Source organism: Pyxicephalus adspersus, chromosome 3 (genome assembly GCF_032062135.1).
Source record: "Pyxicephalus adspersus chromosome 3, UCB_Pads_2.0, whole genome shotgun sequence".
In the NCBI taxonomy this organism is placed as follows: Eukaryota; Metazoa; Chordata; class Amphibia; order Anura; family Pyxicephalidae; genus Pyxicephalus; species Pyxicephalus adspersus.
The window spans coordinates 95,514,153-95,535,230 of NC_092860.1; the positions used below are offsets into that span (position 1 = coordinate 95,514,153).

Here is a 21,078-nt window from a genome sequence, read left to right on the forward strand (position 1 = left end):
GCAGTGTCTTGGGAGGAAGGGGATCCCCCATCAGAGATCTCCCCGCGGCAGCCGAAGGGAGCCACAACAAGGAGGCTGAAGAGCCGTATGCGGCTCCAGAGCCGCAGGTTGCAGACCCCTGGCCTAGCCCATACTAAAAGGTAAATTAGTAGTATGACTTTGACATTCATCCAGTGCACATGGTTGACTTCCAGTCACTGTTTTATTTCACTTGAAATTTAGTTTAGAAACTTGTGCTACATTTATTTTTTGTCTGCTTTATTTTCCTGATATCTTTTTCAAAAGCACTTTCTAACGTCCAAGCACATCATGTAACACCTTTTATATGTGTTTGAGCTCGTCTTACAAATGGCTTCAAAGTGCTATAAAGCACCAGAAGGAAATAATCTGTATTGTACAACTCCCATAGCTCCTCTAAAACTAAATAAAACCTGCACTCAGGTCACACACACAGTCATGTTGTAAGCCACCAAATACTTGACTGTCCTGAAGAAAAAAAAGTACATTGTAATTCTTTAACTAAATTAAACTTTATTGATGAGATGTTTCATTCCATTCTTTTAAAAACACATCTGAATGTATATCTGTAAGTTAGATTTCTAGCAATGGTTTTTAGTTGCTACTTTATGTAGTTTTATATTGAATTGTAAGACAGTATTTCCCTTCTATAGTGACTTGCTTTTAACCATAACAGCAACCTACATTTTCAGGGCAGGATAAAGTTCAAGACCAAAAAGTGAGGATATTGGCTGCTATTTAAAGTAATTGAGGAGTTAGTGGGACAACCGACAAAGAAGACAAAAGGTGAATCTATCCAGCAGGTATAATCCATCAAGTACTGTACAAATGTTAATTTTTGACTGGAGTGTATCTTGACATTTATTTTGTGCTTATAAACCTAATGTGAAGCGACATGTGAAAAAAGGTTTACCATCATTGATGCAGTTGCAGAATCCACACTGGTATCGTCTTCCTCCTTCAATAAAAAGCATGAATGGGCACATATAAGCTTTACAGCGGTTGCAGCGAATAGGTCCATTTTCCCCATGGTTTACAAGATAAAGAGGAGTCTAGAAAAAGGAGAAATACTATTTATTTAAATGTAGTCACATATAACATTTGAAATGGATCTGGTCCAGGATTCACAACATTGCTAGCAAAAAGCAGGTTACTTTGAAGGAATCCATATCAGGTTTTCTGAATCACCCAGATTCACTGATGAAAGTGTATCCTATCCAGCCTTGGAGATTTTTAATAAATCAGGCCCATTATTGGGATGTGGGATACTAATCACTGTGATGACTGAAATTTTGGTTCACCTATTAGGGCTAAATGTTTCTGTATATGTCAAATATATATATATATATTTTTTAGGGTGGGGGATCCAATTCTGATCATTGGTTTCCAAGCAAGCAATTTATTATCACTTAGCAGCATGACATCAACTTTATTTTAAATTATATTTCATTTTTTAACAAATTAAATTTAAGGGGATGTAAGTGAGACAAGTGTCATGATAACACTACCTTATTATTTGTAGTTACGTGCCTAAAAGTTATAATTATGATTAAAAGTTAAAACTAACGGCTGCACAACAATACTTCAATTTTTTAACAAATGTCTGAAGGAACTCTACTTACAGTACTGTACAAATAAAACTATAATTGCTACCATACCCAAACATCTCCCTAGGTGTCAGTATACAACCAAGAGAAAATTCCATGTCAAACTGAGTTTATTTCCTAATTCCATCTAGTAGGGAACACTATACACAATCCTGTAACTTAAGCATTGTTTTAGATAGAAGCATTTATAGCATTGTTAAATAATTGCAACCTTTTCACAGAGGTGTTACATTTTGTGTATTTGGGCTAATTTTGCATTTGACATGACGACAACACCATTTCATAAAAGTTTTTTTATTTTATTTGAAGTTTTCAAAATATGTTGAAAGTCAGATGCTCAGCTAGAGATATAGTAGGTGTTAATGAGCGCTGTAAAAATAAGCCATGTTTTTTACTTAAATCCTGATAGATGCTGCTCAATGTCTATTCTTGAACTGTAAAGGAAAGTCAGTGTTTTGGTCACAGGCAGTAATACAATATACATATTATAGAATATATACAGTACATATAATTTATATTATATATTTGTTACATATAAAGCTAGTTGGTCAAACACTTCCATGATTTTATAACTCCTCTGACATATGCACACATGTCTTGTGTAGAGCAGGGCTTTTATCAGCAACTATAGCTCATCAGTTCATGGCTGTAGAAAGATAACACAAGAGGTGACCTCTTTGTTAAGAGAATAGATCCTATATCACTAGGTCTAATTGAAGCACAACATGCCTCACTTCTCTCTGGACCTGCTGCAGCTGATAGTTGCTAAGCAATCCGTCTATTTATTTGTTCACTTATCTGCTTTAACGTGATAGACAAATGACTTCAGTACCTGCTTGGCATTTTGATATATATTAAAACTTGTCATCAAAACACGCAAAATAATATTGCCAGCTTAAAAATCAACACTGTAAATCACATAATTACTTAAATTCATTAAGTTTTATAAGGCTAGCATATATTTTTTCATTTTACAATTCAAGGGTCAGGTAAATTCTGTAATGGATGGTTGTTCTAAATCATTTTTCTTGGTAAAAGAACACACAAGTTTAAACCATGGAAGCATAAAACATTAGTGCAGTGTATAGAGCAGCACAAAGGCCCACTGGGACTAAGAGGCCCACCTATACTAGAGCTGAATCAGGTGCAACCCAATTCTGCTGTTGAGTAGACCTGGACACTTATAGGTTCTCGCCAGATGAGAGACAGGTGCTTTTTTTTCATGAAACCCTAACTGTGCACCCATTTTGCAATATCAAAGTTTTCGGGAAGACAGAACTTCTTCCATACCCTATGTGAAGGGCTACTTAGAGATGCAGAGTGCTTTTGCCATTTTCTTAAGATAAAGATGAAATAAAGGTGACGTTCACTGTCTGACATCACTTGAAGAGTTCAGGGTACTGTACTTGTCTATCTATTTATCTTCAAAAAGAACTTCTAATTGGGACCAAACACTACTACTACACAGGGGTTGATTACTATGTTTACAAGTTGAATCAGGCATTATATGTTTGAGCCACTAGGGAAGACTGAATGTCTGAGAGAACACAAAGATACTTGAACACTATGCAAACTCTGGATTGACGAGGTACTGATGGTATCTATAACCAGCGGCATTCCTACCATAACAGTAATAAAAACCACAAAGCTCCAATTACATAACTCTCTACCAATAAAAGAATAATGAAAGATTTTTATGACTGATGCTGCCAATTTTCATCACTGTGTTACATTTGTTATTGTTCAGTGACACATCTGAGCTGGACTTAAAAAAACTGCATGGTTCACATACAGACTATTCCCTACAAATCTGTGCTCAGAGAAATGGGTATCAACCTTTTAACACACAAGATGAAAATATGTCTTAAAAAAGCCAGATAAAGGTATAGGTATATTTCTGTGGCCACTGTTTGCAGAAAATCTTATGTGTTAGAATAGAATATTACTAAATGGGTACAGCATGTTTCCTTAATGCTTCCCCTAGACCAGCACCTCTGTTACCACAATGCAGCCAGTTTAGCAGAAGCCAATTGTTGAACAAAAACCTAATGCTTTGAAAAGGTAAGACAAAAATATGTTACTCCTGCATGATTAAAGGGCAGTTTTATGTATAACTTTAAATGTTTAACAAGGCAATTGTGCGCAGTTCAACTACTGTATTGTAAAAATAAGACTTGAGTTGCACAAAAGCTGTCCCACAAACACCTGGTTTCTTTACTCTTCAACATTCTACGGCAGCTCAGCATAATATTTTCCATGTGTTTGCCGAGGATGAAATGAGAAAAGAGATAAGGTAAACATTTGATTTTCTTACAGCCACATTTCACAGTAATCAGCACTGTGGTCTAATAGCTAGCCATATCAGGTTGGACAGTCAGAGGAATGTTTGAGCTAATAATGAAAGAGAACTTGATTACCAAAGCCAAGCCAGGCAGAGAAGACTGTAGACCCTGTGTGTGCATAAATATGATCTCTGGGATAATAACCAGTACAAGATACTCACAAAGCTGCAAATTTATCAGCAAAGACTCGCCATATTGCTGAATGTGAACACTGTGTTCAAGTACTTGTAGAGTAAACTGTTGATGCTATGCATGACAGAGGTGAAAAGAGTCACCAAAAGATCACCAGGGAACTGAGTCATGTTCTTTTAAAAGTTCATGATCATACTCATAAAAGATTATCTGTGTAAAATATACATATTGTATGATATAAACTGTCTATACTGTAACACATGCAGTGCAATAAAGTATAAGCACATTGTAAATATTTAAAATAATAGCAGGTGTCTTGAGCAAATCTGTACATACATTTTGGGCCTAGCAGTATTGCCAACAACCCTAACTCCTGAGTTCAAATAAATTCCAAAGGTGTCATTTTAGCAAACACATTCAATGAAAATGCAATAAGGGTTTGTGTTCTTGACTTGCCCTGAACCTTACATTACAGGGCTCACAGAAATGACAGTGTTTGGCTAAACAAGAGAACATCCTATCATCTTTATGTATGAATTGTCTGTTCAAAGTTTGGCACTTATTTACCACATGGGTAACCAAGGCAAAGTAAACATCCACTTCCTGTATCTAACATTTTCTGTCCATTTGTAACTACAACTATTCTTGAATATTATAATTTCCTCTCTTTCTATCTATGGTTCTGATAGCTACTTGATTTGAACGTTTGGCACATGAAATCACAGCCATGTTTAATGCAAGTTTAACCATAGATGTTTTGTCTTATATTTGAACAAATTCTACTTACAGGTCAAATTTCTGAGCACTCCCTGCACTCCATAATACAGAGGGGTTTGGTAATCCTAATCTTTTTTATAGGGGAGTTAAAAGCCATTATCTTTCCAACAAACTTTGCCTGAGCTGTCTGATGATCCTTTCATTTTTCCAGGTTTACAGTATGTTCTGTTGCTAAAACAGATACAGAAAACTATGAATCATGGCAAGTACCACTGCTTGGCTTAATAGGAAACATTAGATAAACAGAAAAGAACAGTTTAGGACAGAAGGCACTATACCCCTGCCTTACCTGACATTTTATGGAAACAGTGACTCCACTAATGACATTTAGCAGGACGATTAAAAATAGATTCAAATGTATGGACTAGCAAAAGCATTGCACAGAATACCTTTGCAAAGGAATCCTAAGTACACATCGGCAATAGATCCTTGTGTTCCAATTCTGACAGATTCACCTGACCAATAGACTGTCCAATTTAAATATTATACAAAGTTAGTTTTATTAGAAAACATATCCAGCAGCTGGGTTCTAATTCTTGTCTCGCTCACCCACATTAATGTTGAAGTTAGTGTCAGGGTAGAGATAACCACAAGGATACAATATGCATCCCATGTATGCATGGTACAATGTGACCTTACATGTGTATATCTGAATCTCATACTATAATTTTAAAATACATATGTTGTACATTTAATGCATAGACCAAACAGCAATACCAGCATACTCTGCTACCTAATTATACACAATAATAATAATAATAATAGACATTTGGGCATTTTAAACCCACTAGACCTTAGAATGGTTATCCATCCTGATCCATTCCAGATCAGATTAAATGTCAATAAGGAACTGTCTGTATCCAGTTTACCATATACACATTACCAAACGTCTGCTCTTCAAAACTACAGATAGCCCTTTTTGTGATTTTATAATGCTCTTCAGCTGGGATATATATTGTATTAAAGTGGAGTTCATTTTTTTTTTTTTTTTATCAAGTAGTAAGAATTGCCTTTCTAGTACTCCTACATAAGAGATAACATTTCACATTACTGTGCAATGAGGTCATACAGCTCCAGCTTTATTCAATAATTTTGAGCTTGGCTGGTAAATCATTTTCTTACCTCATTAGGGGGAACCACAGCTAGAGGCTTGATGACAGCAGCAAGAGGAACCTGAGCTTGTTTAGCCATATCAGAGGAAGTAGGAAAGCAATATGTTGTGCACCTAATGTACCGAGGGCTGGCATTACCTGAAATGTATAAAAAATGTTTATGTGAACAATGGACAGCTGAATTTAAAACTTTATACAGAGACCGAAAATCACATTTAGGGAAGATTCAAACACATGTTTACATTTTGTGCATTGAACTTAAATCCCAAAATCATCTTGTTTTAAATTTATTCATGCAGTATGCTTTGCATTGGTAAATGCTTGCTTGGCTAAGGAGTAGAATACGTAATAGAAAAAATTACAGTACTTAACTTTTTTCTTGCTCCTGCAGGCTTTCTCTATTTTGTATAACCACTCACTGATTTAACTGTTGAGAAGCTGTTGACTAGAAATGAGAAAAATGTCTACTCATAGTAGTCAACGAGAATGCCAGAGAAATTTACTCATGCAGCTGTATCAGCATTTCTGTAATATTTTCTTAGCCTTGCTGTAGAAAACCATTTCATGCAGCAATGGATGTCCAATAAACATCAAATAAATGCCTCTAAAATATGTTGTAATGTTATAATGTTCTTTGGGCATTTTTTCTGCATCTTTGAAGTACAGTGGTCAATAAACGTTGCATCCTCATTATACCCATCATTTATATGGCTGTGTGAACTGTGAATAACCACCAGATAAATGCTGGATAAACACTGAATGAATGCCAGATAAACACTAGAATAACATTGAAAAAATGCTGATGTTCCTGCCAGTGTTGGAGACGAACAACAAGTTACAGCTCATGTAAATGAACCCTTACCTGTCAATTTGTAGCTCTCAGATATCATCATATACAATGCAAAAAAACAGTCCTACAATGCAATGGCCCATCCACAATCCATAGTGTCAGAAAGCAATGAAGAGCACCAGATGCTATACTGTACGTATTTCTATTTACTCCATCCCTTTCCTAGCCAAACAAGCATTTAACCAAGTGTCCCATTGAATAGGCATAGTTATAAGCAGTCAGAGATGAGTTTCATGGCAGAGGATTTACTACGAAATGGTCATAAATGACCTTTAACCTGCATTACCATCTGTGTGTTCTGGTGCACAGATGTTTGTTTTTATTGCATATGTGTCTTTGGGAGTCATTTGCAGGGATTTAGTCTATGTATGCATGTATGTTACTGTATGCACATGTATGTGAATTTGCCTTTAAGGTTAAAAACACATGGATGCTTCCGGTCTGCTGCAGCTGGGATTATTCATCCACATCAACAAATTTCATAAAGCTGTGTGTAATGATTGACAAAGACAATAGAACACACTAGAAAAAAGGGTTAGTTGGTGCAGGAAAATGTACAGCTCCATGCTGTCATGCAAGCAAATACAAAATGTAATATGATTTAATATCTGCAAGTCTAATTTCTCCTATGCCTGCTAACACGTCCAGGAGGTATGATGCAGCAGCTAAAGGCAACAATACAGCCTTTAAAATTTTTAAAAGATTAGATGTTGGATTTGATAAAAATATTGAAGGAAAATCTTTTAAAAACTAGGTAGATATTTGATCAAATTATTAATCAAAAATTGAATGGAAAAGCTTATTGTTCTGTCAGCTGAGTCCAGTGGAGAGTGGTGAGTGATTGCCAAGAGAACAGGCAGTGGACAGATTCTCGCTATATACCATAACATGATGGTCATTGCTCTAGTTGTTATTAAAAATATAGCAGGCAGCACTGTTATTGACTGTTTGGGGTGGAGTTGTCTTAATCACCAGCTGATAGAGTGGGAGCACTGTGTACTAGTTAAATACAAAACCAATCATTTCAAAGAGATATTAATTATTCATCTGTGTACAAATCACCCAGTGTATGGTTAGCTTAAGGCTATAAAATCCACAGATTACGGCAGTGTACTACTTACAACAGTCCTGTGCTATGAAAAACAAAGTTTTATCTTAGCTCTGCCTCAATTTGAGAACTTTAAAAACTATTATGGCTTCTTGGGATAACTGGGAATCAGGAACTTATTGTCAGTCTTTGTCCTCCAGTGAAAGGATATATCAGTAAATCAGTGTTAGAGATATGTGTGTGAGAATTGTGAAGACATTTAATCTTCCTGAGAAATAGGCTTACCTTGATCTTGTATAGTGCAGTCTGTGGTGACGAGTGGAGGGACTTGTCCTCTGATATTGGTAGTGTAGACCTGTCCAGCTCTGCTGACTTTATCATTCTCAATCACTTGTATCTGGTAAATATAATATGATTAATATAACACTGTTATCATTTATATGTATTACCAAATTTAGTTCTAACAGCTTACCAAATGAACAAACACGTGGATAGGGGATTGTGAAGCTTTAGGCTGCATACACACGTGCAAAGGTGTGCATACACATTGCTCAAAGGTGGTCTGCCTCAAAGAATGTTAAGGATAGGAGCAGCCTTTTCCCTTACTTATGTTTTGCTGCACCATGGCCAAATTTGATGTCTATTCCACTGTAAATTGGAAATCTGCTGATATAAAAATAGTAAGAATCAGCATGTAAATGCAGTAGGAGGCAAAAACCAGCAGAGAGCAGTCCTCACTGAAAATGTGCATCAAGGATCTTCATCTACTTTCCACACTTAAAATAAAAAAGTGAGAGCAGTTCTTTTTGCAAGTTTTCATCTTCATCTACTTTTCATGCTTAAAGAAAAACTTTTTTTTTTTCAGTTTTGGATAGAGTTGAAAGAGGTGGGGCACTCTGTCAGGTTTGTTTTGCTATTGGTGTCCCAACTGAGAAGAATAACCATATTTGCATTTGGAACCAGTGTCACTGAGAAGGACAATGACAATAACAAATGAGAGGCAATATGAAATTTTACAGTTGCCCCAAAACCTTAAATTGAGGGCAAACCTTCCAATGAGGTCACTTTATTTCAGAGAGCCAATTCACACCAGCAGCATTGACCTGTGTTGGGGAGCGTAGCTCAAAACAGTCCCAGTGCAAGAATAAGGCAGGTGTCCTTTGTTTTCAGTTCACAGCAACATGCTATGTTAAGCGGACCTCTCATACAAATGGAAGGCCTTGGCAGCCCCCTGACAAATTAAAAAAAATAAATAACAGTGTTTGCAACAATAAAATAATGCAAACAATTACCTCCTTTCAGGTTCCAGTCAGTGGAATGCCACTGCATTCTGGACACTTGAAGTCCAAGAAGGTCATTCAAGAAGACCAATCTCTTAGGATTTAGACTGAACTACATGCAGAGATGACAAGACTCACTTTTGAAATCTCCAAGGGAGGTAATGGTTTACATTATTTATTGCAAACTTTTTTCTTAAAGATGGAGTTGGTGGTCTGACAAGGAAGTTGACCTTCCATACTCACAGAAAGCTTGCATTGTTATGCATTTTAACAACACATATCCTATTCTATCTAAAACTAAAAGTAAATCTTGGCTGTACATTAATGTACTAACTCCACAGCATTAGGGAAATGTAAAGACAGAAACAAGATAGCAAATGTATTGATATGCTGCATCTATGTAGTGAAAAGAGATATTTTTCTGCATGTTGGAAACCTTCTTGCTCGTGAGGAAATAAATCAGCACTTACTGGACTAGGAATGGAATCTGGATCAAGTTTCTTTTGAGGTGGTCCAGACAGATGCTGCTGGCTTCCAGGATATGCACCAGGGTAGGGCATTGATGGCCCAGATAACTGAGCACCATAATTGTTCACTGTAAATATAGAAGAAATAGATTTAGTTTATTTTCTGCAAGATTGATTATTTAAATGTTCCCTATAGCACAACTTTATTTTCTGAACTGAGTTACTCTTAAAGAAAGTTTGTGAATTTTGTTTTAGGTGTATATTGGCTAACTGTGGTCAGCTTCTAACAGAGGGTCAAACCCCAAAAACTACTACCTGGAAGGGTCATGAAGTGAAAAGCCAAAGTTCCTTGGTTGGCCTTTGGAAATGATCATGCCCAGGGGAAGCCTATGCCTACCAGAAATGACCCATGCTGATATATTTATAATGTTCTGGTAATGTCATATCAGCATAGACACTGAGCTCACACACTATCTGTGTGCAGTAAAAAAAAACTAATATCCGAGAAAATTTTCAGATAAGTATTAGGAAAATGTGATATATATATATATACATATATTATGTATATATTTTTACTGTTGGAAATCCTAGAATGTGGGGTGGTTTTGTGCATAAAGGAAATTATAATTATTATTATTGTTATGTTGAATGGGTAAATTAGTGCAATAATTTCTAAGATTTTGCTTAATTTGGGAAATTCTGGTAACTCACATGAATCATTTAAACAAATGACACCAATTTATCTGTGGTGCCAATGAAAAACAAGGCTCCCAAAATGTTTTCAGCTGTAGACATTTAGAATACATAGGTAATGCTTCCCCTCTTTCCAGATGAGACCCAATCTGTCATCTGCTCATGACATCTTTATATAGTAAGTTATGAGTGTTGGGAACGAGGCCCGCAATTTGCTCATCCATCACTATTGCTAACTAAAATTCCTTTTGCCTACTAGAACTTCTAAAAGATGTTAACCTCAAAGCTTAAGTAGTGCATTCATATTTCTATTATGACAGATGTACTTTATTTTCTTAGTTATCATTTACCAAATATTTAGAACAAGAACATACTTACAATTTTGTGGTGGATATCCAAGATTGGGGGGATGGCCTGGAACTTGTGATTGAAACTGCTGTCCAGGAATTCCATCTGGCACATTGTTATGATGTACTAAAGGTTCAGAAGGTAAACCATTGAAGCTGCTGACTGGTGGCTGAGCTGTGTGGAGACCAGGTGGCATGGTCTGAGGTTGAGATGGAAAATTCCCTGGCATAACTGGACTAGGTGGCATTTGAGGGTTACTTGTTGGAGGAGGGCCTGTAAAAAAAAATGGTATGAAAATACTCAATCCCGCACATTCTTTTCAAATTATGACAAATAATACAAGTAAACTAAATCCTTTTTATTTCAAGCATTTTCTATGCATAAAAAATAAAACATGTCAGGGCAAGTAGCACTATCGGTGGGAAGTGAGCAATTTCCAAGCTATATTTTGAGGTGGTTTCAGAACTGCTACCTGTTGAATGTTTACTGGATTTATGACAATGTCTTCCATGTGGACATTGTACTGAAAAGTTCAGCCACTGACATTGTGCATCTGTGCAGGGAAAGAGTAGACCATGCAGGGTAGTTTACTTTTACTTATAGATTATACATAATATTATTGGAAAGTTTGGGATCTACATTAGATCTGTATTGATTTCACCCTAATAATACATACATTTCTTGGTGGCATGATTTTTATGCTTTGTGTGTTATGCATCAACCTGCTTCCATTGACTGTTACTGAATGCTACTACTGTATCCATCTGTACACAGCAGTCAACCTTTCTTACATAAATATGTATTCCACCATTATGTGATATATTACAGGCCTCAAAAATAGCCATGATCACTGAATTTTTTCTGGTATGAATATTTTTTTTTTACGTTGACCTTACATACGTTGGGAAAGATATTGCGATTAGCTATTTTGTGCTATTATTTAGCCAGTAACTTATATGCTTTTTACTTATGGAGGGCCATCCTGTGGTTTTTTAGGTACTTAAGTCTTGTTTGTACCTTGTGTTCTGTTTTTACAATGATGGTAAAAAAAACAAAAAACACTTTTTTTCCAAATTGATTGGTTCAACATGTTTCCAGAGGTATCTGCAATTTACAGCTGACATTGCAATGAAAAATAAACAGAAAAATAATATTACCATAGCCACCTATTTGCATGTTGTTCAGCTGGTTGGTCACCTGATGGACTGGGGGAGGTGGTGCATTGTTGAACTGTGATGGAGACTGAACAAAAGGAGGGTAGGAAGGTGAGGTGTTGCTTGTATGTGGGGGTCCAGGAGGCCTGGTAAAAAAATGTAAGTTAAATACAGAACTGCACACTACAATACATAGATCGCAGAATGGGCAAAATATACCTTTGCATATTTGTCTGTGAATTTGGTCCATTATACATATTATTTTGAGGAGGTGGTGGGTTGTTCAATGGTCCAGAAGATCCAAATGATCCAGCAGGTTTCAGCCCACCTATAAAAATATACATTTTATATTATGGTGTGATTATGATTTCTACTTATATTTACACAGGAACAGAATATCACACACCACTTTTTTGAGTGTGCACGGTGATTAATACCAGCCCTGGCATCATATAGACTATGCAAGGGGTACACAAAACAGTACAATTTTAGGTGGAAAGTATATTTTTGCCATGGGAGGAAATTGAAGCATCTGGAGAAAACCACATGAAACACAAGTTTCAAGAGTTCATGGCAGTATCAGAATCCAGGAAGAGGCACAGAGTTACAAGCAAATGTAGTGGGATCCTAGGTGGTATTTTCTGAAAAGAAGGCAGATGAGCTAAACATTGCTACTGAAGTTACGTTATGTAGTTAATAAAACCTTCGATTTCCAAATGCTTTTTACTGCAAAACCTGGAAACCTTACCTTTAAAGATTTGGAAAAAAAGTACATCTATTATTTATCTGCATAGTTCTACCCAGCCCCCTTCTGATGGGCGGGCGGCCCGGCTGCCCTGCCTCTTCTGCCCGCCACTTATCTGCAGCTCTAATCCTCTGAACAGATATGAAGAGGCTGCTCCTTTCTCAGCTGTCATCTGTTCAGAGGATTCCAGCTGCTGATAAGAGCGGGGCAGGAGGAGAAGTGCACATGACTTTTTTTTTTTTACTACTAATGTGAACTAAGCCTAACTTGTTACGCCACATTGATTACATTTTTACACTACTACAAGGGATTACACAATTAAATATGGAACACTAAGCAGTTGGATTTAAATACACAGCACTGAACAGTTTGGGAATAATACAAAAAATTGAAAAATTGGACACTTTAGCAAGCCAGGCATTAGAAAGTTGGAACAAAGTATAGGGGATAGGTAGAACACTGACACAATAATAGAGGTTTACTGGATACCTGTGGCATAAATAACTGGGACCACTAAATTGGTAGTGTCTTGTTCCACCCACTATTTTACAACCACCCACTATTTTACCACCCGGCCACAGCTCCCCCCTCCCACTCGGCTGAAAAAAACATTCTGGGGAGAACACTGATCTGTAGTCTCTTTTTTTGCCCTAAGCACACTACAAACATAAAAATAACTAAAAACATACATATTGTATTGATGTACAGAAAATATTATTTTTCCTGAAGATTGTTTCTCAAAAGATACATTAACAGTTTATTACAGACTTTGTTTTAACTACCTTTTTGTTTCTGGTTTACAATTGTTGACTCAAACCTAAATGTTCGAAGAGCAAACTAATCACCAACTGTGAAGGTTCACTAAACTGGGGAGAGTTCGAGGTACAGATAGTCTCACCCCCATGCTCAAGACCATGCTGAAAGTGATCTTTCTGACCCTGGGCTCCTTGAGGGAGAGACCTCCTCCCTCCTGTCAGAGGTAGAAGTGATTGTGAGGCTCTTCACTTCTACAAATTCTTCTGAGCCTGATGCCTTGATGTGTTTTAAACGCCATTGGCAGAGAAAGGATTTAAAAGCAACTGAACTGTGGAAACTGTGCCTGAAAAAAGGAAGGTCAAGGACAACAAAGCTCCCTGTGGTCTCCCTGCACTTAACTCTGCCCAATTACAGATGCAACAATTCCTTGTTCTGCATTAAATGACCAGGCTTATTTTCCCCATGCACTCAAGTCAGAGCCTTCAAAAGGAAGAAGGGTAAAATCATTACCAAATCTCATTTCAAGTTACTCTAAAAAAAGAAGTCAAATGCAGCTGTCTAAGGCTTATTCTACACGAACTGTTTCCACAGCATTTAACCTGAGGCTTTTAATGCCCATGTTTGAAGTCCCCATGCATTCCAATGGGCTAATCTACACCAGGACGTTTCCTTCAGGCATGTTTTTGAGCGTTATCTTAAAGATGCCTGCATTGTTTAAAAAATCAAAACGCTGGATAAACGCGGGAAAACGCATGAAAACGCTTGAAAACGCTTCCACTGCAATCAATGGAGGCTTTTTCAAGCATTTTTAAGCTTTTATGAAAGTTTCCATTGAAAACAATGGGGGCTTTTATAAACGTTTTTAGCAGGACTTTGGACTCTGGAAGCCCCCTTTATAAGGAGACTCCCAGATCTTCACCATCCCACCCTGGGTAATGAGTACAGGGGTACATAAAACCCCTTACTCATTCCCTGAGTTTTTTTTACAGGTTATCCCAATGACAGGATGATTCCCAGGGCTGCAATAAGCACAACCCTTGGACTCCTCCTGACAGTGAGGGATCGCAGGGCACTAGGGGTTAAATGAGGACAAGGCTCTCCATTCACCCCTTGTGCTCTGTGATTGGCTGAGTTTTTATGTTTCTCAGCCATTCAGCACTAGACATTAATGGGGAGACATGTGCCCATTCATCTCTAGTGCTCTTTGATTGGCTGAGAAATAGAAAACCCTGATGACAGCTCAAGCATCATCAGGATTTCCTTTTCCCTAGCTGCTATGCTGACAGCTCTGCTCCCCTGATTGCTCCCGCAGTCCTAGAGGAGCTGTGACATGTTCTGTATCTGTAATACATGTCACAGCCCCTCTAGGGCTGCAGGAGTGTCATTGGGATCCTGTCATTGGGATAACCTGTAAAAAAAAAGTTTTGTTACACAAACACACACGCATTTATTAAAATAATTTAACATTAAACCCTCGTCCAATTTTTTTACACATATTTTAACCCTTTCAGGGAATGAGTAAAGGGTTTTATGTAACCCTGTACTCATTCCCTGAAAGAGTTAAAAGTAAAACTTTTTTAAACGCTTATGTAAAATCGCGTTTTGAAGTTAAGCTTTAAAACACATGTAAAAGTGCAAAAAATGCATATAAACGTGGTAGCAACGTTTATATGCGTTTTTAAAACTGTTCATGTAGACCCAGCCTTAGATGTCACACTGGAGATATACAGCTATCAGAATGTAGGCATGGAAGTGCCTATGAACCTCACATACCAGTAATTGAACTAACTTTTTAAAAGGAGGAATTGAATTGCAGTTAAAATTCCAGTCAGAAGATTCATTTTAGGGTACTGTTAAACACAAGAAAAAGTGTAGATGTTTCTTTAACACAGAAAATTGTCTTTTTGAGTTTGGGTCCAGTTTAATAGTATTGTTTTGTGACAATGCTAAAATGTTGGATTTGCCATCAACTTCTGTACCAGAGACAATGATCCCCAGGATAAACTAAAAAGGTGAGTGGTGAATAGAGATATATATAATAAAAAAATAAAAATATTTTCAAATATATCTATATATAGAGAGATATAAATAATAAAAAAATAAAAATATTTTCAAATATATCTAAAAATGTATAGATAATAAACACACAAATATAAGTTTTAACACATATTACAATCAAACTTAGGTCAAATGTTGGTTGAAAAGTATTTCAAGAAGGTAATGTTTTATTTTCTATGTATCTGCCTTAGTTGCTTTTGTATTTGGTGCAGGCATTTGCGTTTGTAGCTGTACTATTAAAGTGGAGTACTATTACCTAAATGATTCTCTTTGATGTATGCTAACTTAATTGTGCAAAGGCCAAACAAAACTCAATGCTCCTTATTTAAAATTTGCAAAGATAAAGTGGGTCACAAAACAAAACATCAAACCATTCTTCATTTTATATGTAAACCATACATACCTATTTGGGGAGGTGAAGAACCAACATTTGGACTGGAACAATGTCCATAGGCAGGCGATATTGGAGAAGGTCCATAGCCTGGAGGATATCCTGGCATTCCAGGCTGGGGTTGGGCGTAAGGAGGAGGTACCACATAGCCTTGCTGACTCATTCTGATGACACTTTCATTAGATCCTGCAGGAACTCAGATTACCTGCAAATTAAAAGGAAATATTTTGTAAAATATGTACATAAACTACAATGTAAGTCATCTGTAATAAATCATATGTAGACAAAATGGGCAAATACTGTAATATTGATAAACCAGTACTTAACATTACAATGCTTCTGAGGTTCTCACATAGAAAGAGATGAAATACACATGAAGGTAAACAAAGATGGCACACTTATATTATTTTTTAAAATACCAAATATTTAAAGTTATGAAGCACTAGATGTTCTAATTCCTTATAGATACCCACAAACAGGCCTATCAGGTAGATTAGTCTTCATTTATCACAAACCACTTGTGGCTAGTTTTTATTATTATTATTATTATTATTATTAAACAGGATTTATATAGCGCCAACATATTACGCAGCGCTGTACATTAAATAGGGATTGCAAATGACAGACTAATACAGACAGTGATACAGGAGGAGAGAACCCTGCCCCGAAGAGCTTACAATCTAGTAGATTGTACTTTAAAACTATCTAGTAGATAGTTTTAAAAGGGTATCATAACCATATTACACACTTTGTTGTCTGCCTAACACCATTTGCAAATCCCAACAGGCCATCAAGGAGGGTAGACTATATGCACATGAAGGTAAAATTCTCTCTGGTTTTTAGGGCTTTTTTGCAATATAGTAATAATGGAAACATTCTGATTGGCTGTCAGTCGATTAGTCAGGAACCAGCTGTTTACATTGTAACGGGTTAGCTGTGACTGGTAACGAATGTATTCAGCAGCTGTGAGAATAAAGCTACGTACACACGTCAGATTTTTATCGCCCGATAATCGGCATTGGCCAATTATCGGGCGAAAATCTGCCGTGTGTACAGTCGGTGTCGTCCATCGTCCGGACGACCGACCTGCCGGATCCACGGACGATGGACGACAGCCGATCGTAATGAAAGTGAAGGGGAGAGCGCGCAGCAGGGTGCCGCTCCGTCGCTCTCCCCCTCCCCTCTCCATAGAGCATGAACGGTGCTGTATGTACAGCACCGTTCATGCATCGTGCACTCCCTTGTCGTTGGAAAGGATCGTGAAAGATCCTTTCCAACGACAAAAATTGGCAGTGTGTACGCAGCTTAATTATTAGGGTGAATAGTGATCAGCATGCACACCAGGTGGATATATAAGGTTTGCCCTGACAACCATCAGCTAACAGGAGCACTGCTCACTTTTTACCTCAGCAATGGACTTACAGCCACTGATTGCATTGGTTACTAACCTTGGCAAAAGATTAATAAATACCGGTAATAGCAAAATGTGCCTTTTATGATAACCATCAATTATAACAGCATGATATACCATAAGACTAGTCTAAATTGTTTCCCCAGCAGAGACTTGTACACAATCTCACAGTAGACATTGCTATTGTCTCTCTTGCCCTGGTATAAACCAGAACTATGTCTGCAGTGCTAAACATTCAAGGCTAGAAGACATACCACACACATCCACATGGCCAGACATTGTGGTCAAATATTTAGATGTATGCAGTCATGTTCATTTTAGGAAATTAATTGAAGAGTTGATATTGCTAAACAAAGAACTGGAGGAGTATGGAGGAGAAGTAAAAGAGTTAGACCAAAGTATATTACAGTAACCTCCTAAATACAAAAATGCTATTAGTTTTTGAAGTAAACCTTCTACTATGTTGGAACAAATCATTTTCCATTTCTCTTTCTCTTCTACATTGTTATGTAAATTTTAAAAAAAAGCTTTAAATGTAATACAATTTCACAACTGGAAACCAGTCCACATGCAGAGTATATCTGCTCATAATTAATTCCAAAATTACCATAAAACTGTTCAAACTTTGTAGTGTTTTGTCATTACTCCTACAGTTCATGTGTACTGTACAGAATAATGCACTAATGAACTTCCCTGCATTAGGAATTTGGATTGTAACAATCTCGCTGACTGACAAACTTCACAGCAATGGGTGCATTACTTATACATTATATACAGTATACCAATACAATATATATCATTATATATACAGTACATGGGACAAAAGCATGGGCTCTGTGGGCTGTGTGAAACATGAAAACATTTATTCTTTTAGTTTTAGTTTACAATAACGGTAAAAACCTTGGCTATTAACTGCAGTAAATGATTTATCAGGCGTTTGTATGCATAAGCAATGACAAGTGGCTGGGTCAGCAAAACTGCTCTTGCACACTGCATGTGGCATCTGAAAAAATGTGCAGCAATGTTCTTGCCACAAAAGTAAGACAAAACAATAAACTATTCATTGTTATGTTAAGCAAGAGGTTTTAGGTAGTAAAACCATTAAAAAAAAGCCTGCAAAAACCACTACTGTTAGCTAAGCCTGACGTATACTATCTTGACTATGGTTTAGCTTTTTCAGTATTAGGCAAATACCTTACTTTGTTATTTGCTAATATTGGACATCACATTTTGTATAAATTATACCCTTTTGAAGTGCAATGGCAAAACAGAGAAATATATTTCTATGTATTTAAATAATCATATGGAAAAACTTGTACATAAAGTAGTGAACCTCTGTCAGGTTTTTATTGTTGTGTTCTTTATTTGCTTTGATGATTATTGTCACAGAGACAGAAATAGTGATAGGAAATCCAAAATGTTACATTTCAGTCTAAAGCTACGTACACACGTCAAATTTTTCTCGCCTGATAATCGGCTTCGGCCGGTTATTGGGCAAGAATCTGGCGTGTGTACAGCCCGTGCCGTTCATCAACGATGAACGACGCACGATCCTAATGCAAGGGAAGGGGAGAGCGCGCAGCAGAGTGCCTCTCCGCCGTGCTCCCCCTCTCCTCTCCATAGAGCAGAACGGTGCTGTATGTACAGCACTCGTTCATGCATTGTGCAGTGCATAGTCGTTGGAAAGGATCAAGAAAGATCTTTTCCAACGACAAGAATTGCACGCGTGTATGCGGCTTTACTTTAGATGGTAGATGGGAGAAAAGGATCCTGGGTGGTTCCTAGTGGTTGGCAATTTGCCAGCACTTGTCATATACTTTAAATAGACTTAGCATACAAGAACGTATGTATAGATTCAACTGCATAAAATATCACATTCACAACTTTATAAACAGGCCTGCAAATACACCCGTAAACAGCAGAACACATAACTAATACATTTCCTGTAACAGTGCAGTGTATTTCAGCTTCCGATCAGCTATTCCCAGACATATGGTCATATAATCTATGTTTTCCCATTCCCTCTTCGGAAAATCAGATAATTCCATGTAATCAAAATGTTGGAGAGAACTTTTCTATAGATGAAAATAACCTAGGGGGAATTTGTTGTGTAATTAGAAAAGCATATTTTATTTCTGGCTTGGGATGATGACTCTAAATGTTAATTTGAGATACTTTCTAGTAAATGCAAAGTGACACTTCTCTTCTACATTCCCTGATAAGGGAGAAGTACTGACTGTGTGCAGTGTGCTGGATTTCTAAGCTTTGTTTTACATGAAGGAAGGGGAGGGTGGTTTGTTCTCCAGAGGGAGACGTGGCAGAAGCTTGAGCTTTGGACATTCTACAACACTGGGACAGCTATGCTTGTTTTCCTAGCCTAACCCTGAGTCATTATTATCACACAAACGTCAAATAGGAGGATGATGCGGACTGTGACACCAGAATAGGAGGTGTTAGCCTTGTACTGATGAATCACAAGTACTAGAATCAGCTGTCGGTGCTAGCAAATACATCACAAAGCATCAAAACAGAGGAAAGTGAAAACACTGAGATTGTTGTTATAAAGGTCCTTTGACACATTTAAAAGTTACTAAAAGGTAATGTACACACCATACAAAAAAGTGCCCCATCTCATCTCACTGTCCAATCATTCCTTTATCTGTTAGTGTAAATCTTCAGGCTAATTACACAATGGCCAAGGCTGTGTGTAACCCATCAGTGACAACCTTTCCGGCTTCATTTTAGGTAGGGGGTTTGCAATGTTTTATATGAAAATCATTCTGGATCACATTTTAAATAATATATAACTACAACTTCCTAATCAAACTTTAACATCTAACTTCACAACCTTTATTAGTGTTTCTCAACCAGAATTCACCCAGAAGTTGGTAGGGGTTCCTTGAGCAATCACAAAGTTTAAGGGACACCAGTGATCTTTTTGGCTATCTGTAATGATGACATCCCACTAACCAGCATTGTAAGAGGCTCTCTTCCTACTGACCACTACATTGATATACTGTGGGTATAGATTTATAGCATAGATTCCCTAAAGACCATGTTCAAAACCTCCATGTTAAAAACGTTGAAAAAAAGGCTGGTTTGTAGAATGTCCTTTATTTGCAGATGACCGTTCCCAGTGTCTGAGTGATCTGGCAGGCTGCTGCAGCTGATGTGCCTGGGACCATGAGACCAGAGATCTCATCAGCAATTAATCCCAGCAGCTGATTGCTTGGTCTCCTGAACTCACCATTGGCCCATAGATAGCCATTCCAATTTCAGCACTCACTGGATCTGCCTCAGCTGTACAAACTGAAAACTGTCCTTAAAAATTTCAAATTTAAGGCTGGAGAAAATATAAATTAAACCTATTTTTGTAAACTGTCCTTTCATAATATATACATATAAATCGTAACACACTCTTATGAACAACTGCAACTAATACATGCTTCCTAATAAATATGGAGCTTCAGTTTTCTGCAATGGCTGGTTTCTCGAATCTCGAGGACTGCACTGGTGAATTATATGCCCACCAGAGTTTCATCTATGCTTTATTTTGTTACAGCCTTAAAATTACATTTACTACATGACAATGGATTCCTAGAGCACTTTGAGCCAGCTAAAGAGACAGCAAAGCAGAAGCAGCTTGCTTGGTATACGTGAAACTACATACAACTATTTCATAAAGAATGTGGCATTCCTTGACAGCTGGGAGAAGGACCAAGGTTAGATAAACATTTTTTTTTCTCTGATGTGTCTTAAAACAATTACAGCTTTACAGCAGAGCAGTAGTTTTACAACGTGAAATATAATCTTGTCTACAATACATTTTACACTGTAGGAAATAATAAAAGTGGGTGGTACAGGGCAATATGTGCTGAAAGAGGATAGA

General features: G+C 37.2%; 1 protein-coding gene across 1 annotated transcript in view; it reads right to left on the minus strand.

The window, feature by feature from the left end:
- SEC24D (SEC24 homolog D, COPII coat complex component) overlaps positions 1 to 21,078 on the minus strand; it is a gene marked incomplete in the record, with an annotated part of 72,131 nt that overhangs the window by 38,291 nt on the left and 12,762 nt on the right. The window contains 8 exon segments of the mRNA XM_072405769.1: positions 932 to 1,070; positions 5,999 to 6,126; positions 8,172 to 8,283; positions 9,637 to 9,761; positions 10,705 to 10,947; positions 11,832 to 11,974; positions 12,048 to 12,156; positions 15,791 to 15,983. Coding sequence (XP_072261870.1) covers positions 932 to 1,070; positions 5,999 to 6,126; positions 8,172 to 8,283; positions 9,637 to 9,761; positions 10,705 to 10,947; positions 11,832 to 11,974; positions 12,048 to 12,156; positions 15,791 to 15,941 — 1,150 coding nt within the window.